Genomic DNA, 7,998 nt, shown 5'->3' with positions numbered 1-7,998 from the left:
ACACGTTTATAAGAAACACAAATGTTATTTTCCAAAACATTTTCTTAACTGTCTAAGGTGTGCAAGAACCAGCATTTAAATAATTATAAGACCCAAAAATAAACTTTTTGTCATTGTTTATTCACCCCAATGCATCTTAAAATGCATATCACTTCCATTCTTTTGTACAGAGGTGTTAAAGGAACAGTATGTAAGAAATGTATATCAATTAACTCTTTCACCGCCATTGACGAGCTATCTCGTCAATTAAGAGAAAACGCTTCCCCGCCAATGACAAGATTTTCCGTCTTTCCGCAATACCGCTATTATCCACCAGGTGGTACCCTTCCGCAACTTTTTAAACCCGGAAGTATTGCCCTATGGCAAGCGGCTGCATGTCTGTGTCTGTTTTAAAGATCGCTCTGAATGGGATCTCTATGAAAAGTCCGTCACAAAAATGGAATTATTTTTGCTTTTTGCTCAAAATGTGGTGTTTTTGCAGAAACCTACCCATATTCAAAAGCTGATTACAAAAGAACCACTGAAGGTAGGATGAAACGTTTTTTTTTTTGTTTAAAGCAGAGGGTCTGTTCTTTCATTTGGTATATTGTATGTTTATATATTTAAAGAAGAACATTTTCTGGAAGGCATTAAACTTTGGTGAAAATCATGAAAAACGCTGGCTGGCAACTTTTTTTTTTAAACGCTGGCGGTGAAAGAGTTAATCATAAAATGGCCCTGATATGTCACTAGACATTAAGAAATCATTTTCATTTCAAATACTTATATCACTGACAACAGTGGTCTGGCCAGGATATTGCCATTTAAAAAGTGGAGTTGCAGCCCTCAACTGATGTTGATGTTGTCATTTTGTGTATTGGCCACAGCTGTGTGATTGCAGTACCAGTTTTAGCCACATGTTTTGTGATTGCAATACCAGTTTTGGCCACAATCCTACATACTGTTCCTTTAAGTACTTTTTACTTGAGTACATTTTTCAAATATTTTCAACTTTATCAGTGTGGGTTTTTTTTGCAAACTGTTACTTCATTACAGTCCGATGCATAATACTGCACTTTTTACTCAACTATATTTGATAAAAAAAGTTGTTTTTTACCTTTAATACTTGAATACATTAAAATCTAGAATACAATGTTTGTATACTTTTACTTTTATATAAACTTTTAATTTTACTTCAGTAAAAGTAACTAAGTACTAGATTGTTTATGTAACTAATTAAGTATTAAAAAGGTATTTAATGTGAAATAAAAAGTATGATATTATGCTTTAAAATGTATAGGAGTAAAAGAAAAACACAAAGATAAAGTACAGATACTTCAAAACTTTATTTTAATAAAGTAGAAATGGTTGAGTACTTTACACATCTACTTTTGTAGATATAAAAATTATGGCAATATACATAGAAGAAATGAAAACACATTAGTACCTCTGAGACACTAAATGAAAGAAAACCCAAAAAACCTATAATATCACTTAGCAACAAATCTAAAAACATGAGTTTTAATAGATTTAGCATGTTTGAAAAACTAACATTAAAAGGGGCATGAACCGATTCATTTAAGGCATTATTTCGATCTGTTCACGTGCTTCTAAATGTTTTTAACAGCTAAATGTAAGAACAGTTAAAATGTAATAAGAAATATTTAAAGTAACATGATTTCAATTTTTTAATGGAACTTGTAATCTTAAGTGTCAGCTGTTTCCGTTTTAATTTGAATAATAGTTGTGATTATTTATATAGTTACTTTAACAAATTTAGTGTGGTTACAAACACATTAACTTTATTAAATATTTCCTTTTAGGCTAATGTTTAAGCACTCTTGAATAATCTACAATATATAAATGTGTCTACATTTTTTGTTATTTTAATTACATATTTTATATTTACACATTCACAGGACAAACTCACTTTTTTATAAATAATTATAAAAAAATGATTTGAAAATTCAACTCCTTCACTGAGCAGTTGTTCACAGTAAAAATGCATTAATATTTAATGTACAAATAATAAAACATTTTCTGTTTGTTTTTCGTCGTGTTACATCAGATATTTCATGACATTTTCCAGGATGTTACTGTTGCGGGTAACGCTGCACGCACGTGCAAGTATTATATAATGGAAACAGAAAACTTTTAAAAACGTACCATTGCAAATTGGAAACTTTTTTGTGAAAATAACAAGTCAATACTTATTTACAAACTGATAACGAAATCCTTTAAACAGAAAAAAACGTTAAAAACACAAAATGCATGAACTCAACCCACGTGTTGCTTTGAAAACTCGTTGTCATCCTCAGGCAAGAATTTATTATTAACAACTATAATTATAAAATTATAAAATTAATATAACAACGTAAAATTAATGTTTTGTTTTATTTATTTATTTATTTATTTTATCAAAACCGCATAGGACAAGTTAAGCTCAATTTATTTTAATATTAAAATGGATATTACATCATGAATATTACATGGTTTAGATGCACTTTTTCGTTTACTTGTAGGATGTGATGCCCTGTTAAAGATCGTGGGGGTTTAAATGGCGAAAAACATGAGTGAAATCCCACCCTGAAAGTTGGCCAAAGCGCTCTGACGTCACGCTCCCACAATGCACGCGACCATCGGCCCGAGCGCTGCTGTGTTTAGAGGGAAAGAAACAGCAGGCCCAAAAATACACACATTATTAAAAAAACACAAAGTATCCGCCGGGATCGCGTCGTGCAAGTTCATCGAAAAATAGCTAGGGGACGAGATGTTGATGTGCAGCGATACGAGATATAGTCTGGCTTGACTATGAAATACAACTTTTACGACGATCAAAAGTTTCTGGTGAGCACAAGACTGCTTATGCAAATGTTATAGTATGAATTTAAGACCGCGTGGCGTGTTTGCATTGATCTAAATGTTTAAACACCGTTAAGAATTTAACTGTTACTGTTTATAAGTTTTCCATGAAGGTATTTTTATTAGCAACCATAGGAAATTCAGATGTTGCCTGCATAAGTAAACACATTTGTTACGCTAAACATTGTTATACATTCATGTTATTTATGTTGAAATGTTTTACCATTTGTTGCAGACGAGGAATGGGTGGAGGACTGGTACGATCTTTGTTTTTTATTACATTACATTTTAATTTAATTATTTAATTAAAATGTTTAGCGCTTCATTGGAGATTTTGATGAGCTAAACGTTCCACAGGTTTCTATTCATAAAACGTGCACGGAGTAAATAATAAAACATAATCACAATATTTTTTTTAACTAAAAGTTTTTCCATACTATTTTTGTGTTTGTTTTTATTTTTAATAATTCGTTTTTATTAGTGCCTATTGTTTCTTAAATTATTATTTTTACTACAATTCCAAATATAAAATATTAAATTAATAATGTTCAATTTCTTGCATATTTCATGCTTAAAATGAAAATTCTTTTTATAATAAATGTTGCAATGAGTTAATAATTAGTCTTAATATATCTAAAGGCTTTATAAAAGCAACATTTATTATGATAAATATGTTACTTAAAAATGAATCAATATACATGTGTGTAAAGCACATATTGTTCACATGCATTAAAATGTACAAGCGCTGTTATATTTTTCAACGTCAGAATATTTAATACAAATATTAAATAAATTGTTGTGTAAAATAGGCTGGATTTATGTGAATTTGAGCAGTTCTCAAATGTCGTCAGTACATTCTCTTTAATGACTTAAGTCAATAGGAGGAGGAGTTATAATGGACATCCATTTCCCAGACGTCTGTCAAAATAATGAATGAGCTTTTGTGAGACCTGAAACAGGTAAACAAACCCTTTATAATTGTCACTAACCAATCACCATGGACATCCCTTCAGGGTGTTTTTAAGTTTCTTTTGTTGAAATTTGTTACCTTCACTGTTCAGAGGGCAAGTTAGGTTCAAAGACTTGCCATGTCAAATCAAATTAATCCCCAAAGAGACAAAGACAAGTCAAATTATTTTGTCTTTTACTCCACCAGACTGATTTCCTTCAGACTTTTGTATTTATAATCTACATAATTATTATAATAATCATATTTTTCATCAGTATTCTGATACTGATTCAAATAAAAAAAACGTTAAAAAAATTATTACTGGAAATCTGTATAAACTCAAATCTATATTAAAGATTTCTATAGACGGTTTTAGCAGTAACAACATAAACAAGCGGCTGTCGTGGTCCGCACGTAACTTCCTGTAAACTCCGCCAAGAATAAACAACAACAAAGTTCTTTAAATGTAGTTTATTTATATAACAAGCAAAAAAACAACACATAGATTACTTACGGAAACCAAAACATTTGTTATTTTAAACGAGGCATTTGTTCAAGAGATCAGTTTAGCAACTAGTCAGACCATAAAAAAAAAACGAAACCGGAAGTAAAGTTTGGAGTGTTTTTTAACATTTTCAACAGATCGGTAAATACAAACAATCAAGAAAGCAAAAGCATCAAGCAACTTTGTTTAGGCGGACAATGAGCTAGGTTTATTCCTAAAGGTGACCCTTTAGTAGCATCGCCGTTTTCAAAAACTTGCAATTTAATGTCAGATTACAAAAGTTTGCGTTTTCAACACCCCCAAACTGTCGTTGTTGTGTAACCGAACAGCAAAAAAATAGGTGTCGTTTATACGAAAATTTGAAACTTTTCATAAGTTAAACCTGGTGTGGCTTCAAAATCTAAGATGAGGGACGAAATTGCACACTGAAAAAAAAAACGCAGCCTGAAGTTAAAACAACTTGGTTTTGAAAGTCATTTCAACATAATATTTTAAGTTTTGGCTTGTGAAAAGTTGAGATAACTTATAAAAACAAGTTAAAATTGTTTTTACGTTAAAGTAACATAAAAATATAAATTGATTTTACAAAAATGTTTCATCTTTTTTACAGTGCTAGATAATGATTTTAATACCATAGCTAGCAGTTAAAATTGTTGTATTATTGAATCACAATTTTTTTTTTCTAGTATTATTCATTTATAAACACATTTTAAAGTGAATGTTGTTGTTTCATTTCTTACTTTTACTGCATCCTTGTGTTGCAGGATTTTAAACATGCAAAGAAACATCCTTCACCCCCAAGAAAAATCACCTGCTTCTGATTCTTCTCTGGTATTCTTTTGTTTTCAATACTCTATAATTGTCCTCTTCTTCTCTTTTTAGAGTTTGTTGTTGGTCATTGTCATCTGCACACATGTAACTGAGATCCTTTTTGGCATTTCCCAGATGTGCAGTGAGGCTCCCTGAAAACTACTATAAATGTGAGAAAATGTTCCATGGCAAAGACCAGCTAAACAGCCATCTCCAGACCCACGACCTCAACAAGCAAGAACTGCGATGTGAAGAATGTGGAAAGCGCTACAACACCCGTCTGGGTCTTAGACGCCACATGGGCACACATGCCACCTCTACCGTCGGTGACCTCACCTGTAAGGTTTGTCATCAGGTGTTTGAGAGCATGCCCACATTGCTCGAGCACCTGAGTACGCACACCGGTCGACCACCCCCAGGGGCCGTGGTGCGAGAAAGAAAGCATCAGTGCGAACGCTGCGGTCGGCGCTTCTTCACTCGCAAGGATGTCAGGCGGCATGCGGTGGTGCACACGGGTAGGCGAGACTTCCTGTGCCCGCGTTGTGCCCAGCGCTTCGGTCGTCGCGACCATCTCACCCGACACCTGAAGAAAAGCCACGCGCAGGAGTTGGAGACCCTGGCCCCGATGCAACTTAAAGAGGAGCCTAGTCCCACCATGTGCTCCGTTGGGTCTTCAAAAGATGCAACAGATGCTTTTACAATGGGCATGTTCAACTCGCAAGGCCTGCCAAGCACATCTACCTCAGGGGTCAATCATCATCATCATCATCATTCAATGGTGCCTGGCCCCCTGTCCAACCCAATGGGTATGGGCTGCTACCTCGAGCCGAACAAGCCACAGCAGTATCAGCAGGCTCCTAGGTATCAGCCTAGTTCCACTACCTCATACCTGAAGGCAGAAATGGAGAACTTTCTGGCCGAGCTCCAGTGCGGACCGATGCCGCCGCAAGCCGCCGTGGCGACTGCAGTGTCTCGGCCCGGCGACATTCTCCCCGATAACATGGCAGCAGGTCAGGGTGCCCATTTCACCCTACGGAACTCGCCGTTCACATCAGCTGAGCCACCAGTCACCTCCACCAACATGGACCTTTCACATCTGCTGGGCTTCCTGCCATTCGGTTTGCCTTCCTACAGCACACCCTTGAGTTCAGGAGGCCTTGTGATGGGATACTCCACAACGACCACAGCTGTGTCCCCAAGCCCTACCTCCCAGCTCTCTGGGCCACTTACCTCATTTCAGCCACAGTCATTGCAGGAGCCTATGGCTTCAGGGCACTTAAACCAGATATCTGGTTTCTCTCCAAATCTACCTCGATTCCATCAGACCTTTCAACAGTAAAGTTACTTATGTCCACTGTGACCTGTCAGTCAAACGCAACCGCTTTGCTGTATCATTGCCAAATACCTTATGGGTAATACAATGACGTTTGTAAGGTTTTTGCGAATAGATAGATTAAGATTAGCATGATGTTGCTAGGATAGATGGAATTTTGCTTTTAGAGTAGTTTTAACTTTTTTGTGTTTTTGCGTCTTCCGGAAACTGTTTTGTAGTGATGTATGACTTTATATCATTCTTTTGAAGAAGAGTAAATGGAAAAGTTAGCACAAGAAATACCTCAGATATTTTTGTCAAGAAGGAAAAATGCTATTGCAGTGTTCTCCGTTGTATAATGAAGCACTTTTCTATCAACGGCACTTCCATAACTCGAATTAGACTGTGGTCTTAGATTTACCTCTCAACTACCTCTTAAAACTTTGACATGAAGCAAAACTTCACACAAAATGCCTTCATGTATTACGCATGTGGAACGTTATCCTAGTTAAAAAAAAAGAATGCTTTTTTTGAATGCTCGACAGTTTTTGTTCTCAAGATTTTAGAGCCAGGAGATTAGCTTGTGTTGATTTTAGCCATTTATTAAAAGTTTGTAGGTGTTCTTGTGTATATATCCTTAATGCTAATGATGATGGTTATGAGTAGAGACATGTCTGCTTTGTCTCTTTTAGCTCCCATCTCAGTTTATTCCGAAATTGATTTGTAAGTGAAATCCTCCCCCAAAAAATATTTTTTAGGCATAAAAGAAATGATTTGTTTAAGATGAAAATATCCCGCTTGATTATTAATTATGCCTTTATGTTCTGTAATTAATTTTAATGTGAATTGCTCATGTTGACAATGTTTCTGTCAATGTGTTCAGTAAAAAGTGGTTATACTAGTTTTACGCAAATAGTCACCACATTACAACGTTTTCTGCATTGTAACAATATAAGCTTAGCACACCTTGGTTTTGCTAAAGCACTTCATGTATTTCTCCATGGAAAACCAGGAGCACTCATTTAGTTTACCATGCAACTATAAATAGCATTTTAGCACTGCTTCACTGTGTCTTTTAACCCCGTGTTACATGAATAACCTGTAAGGTTGTTACTGTGGTGTTTTTAGGTCTGCTCCATTTTGTTTAAGGATGAATACAATTCGTGAGATCCTTCTGTTTTTTCATTCATTATGTCAGAAATGTATAGCAGGCTAAGAAATTGTGTAGGACATTGACCTCCTTTCAACTGTGACGTTTAGACTGATCTACCTCAGTGAAATGCACACTGTGCATAGCTGTACTGTACCTTTAGTGATAAATGTAGTAGTTTCAATAGATGTTTGGCTGGAGTACACGGGTGTTTCACATCTGTGCTATTCCCGGCATTGGCATTGTTATGTTCAAGCAGCTGTTTGATTAGGATGAGATAATAAAGCATCTTGTAGAATTTGAAGAATTGTATGTTTTTTGTGTGTGTGTTTCTTTTATTATGTCCCCTACAGCAGTGGTTCTCAAACTGGGGGCCCCAGTTTTATGACATTTGATAAAATAAATTAATTTATCATGAATTCTGTGCAATT

At 35.2% G+C, this 7,998-nt stretch overlaps 1 protein-coding gene across 3 annotated transcripts; it reads left to right on the top strand.

Annotated features, from left to right (window-relative positions):
- The first annotated feature begins 2,586 nt into the window (after positions 1-2,586).
- plagx (pleiomorphic adenoma gene X) lies at positions 2,587-7,865 on the top strand. 3 transcript variants are annotated; one of them, XM_065285442.2, is made up of 4 exons: positions 2,587-2,826; positions 3,077-3,098; positions 5,060-5,126; positions 5,241-7,865. In XM_065285442.2, the coding sequence occupies exon 4, from the start codon at positions 5,284-5,286 to the stop codon at positions 6,442-6,444; it is 1,161 nt and encodes a 386-aa protein (XP_065141514.1). In that variant the 5' UTR covers positions 2,587-2,826; positions 3,077-3,098; positions 5,060-5,126; positions 5,241-5,283; the 3' UTR covers positions 6,445-7,865. The 3 variants fall into 3 exon arrangements, with proteins under 3 accessions (XP_065141514.1, XP_065141515.1, XP_065141516.1); XM_065285443.2 differs by lacking the exon at positions 3,077-3,098; XM_065285444.2 differs by lacking the exons at positions 2,587-2,826; positions 3,077-3,098 and adding an exon at positions 3,142-3,800.
- The last annotated feature ends 133 nt before the right edge of the window (positions 7,866-7,998 follow it).

This window comes from Paramisgurnus dabryanus, chromosome 21, assembly GCF_030506205.2.
Source record: "Paramisgurnus dabryanus chromosome 21, PD_genome_1.1, whole genome shotgun sequence".
NCBI lineage: Eukaryota > Metazoa > Chordata > Actinopteri > Cypriniformes > Cobitidae > Paramisgurnus > Paramisgurnus dabryanus.
This window is presented reverse-complemented; position numbering and strand designations above follow the sequence as displayed.

What these genes read in the sequence shown, in the direction of transcription:
- plagx (XM_065285443.2), top strand. Translation starts at nt 5,284, where the DNA reads ATGTTCCATGGCAAAGACCAGCTAAACAGCCATCTCCAGACCCACGAC.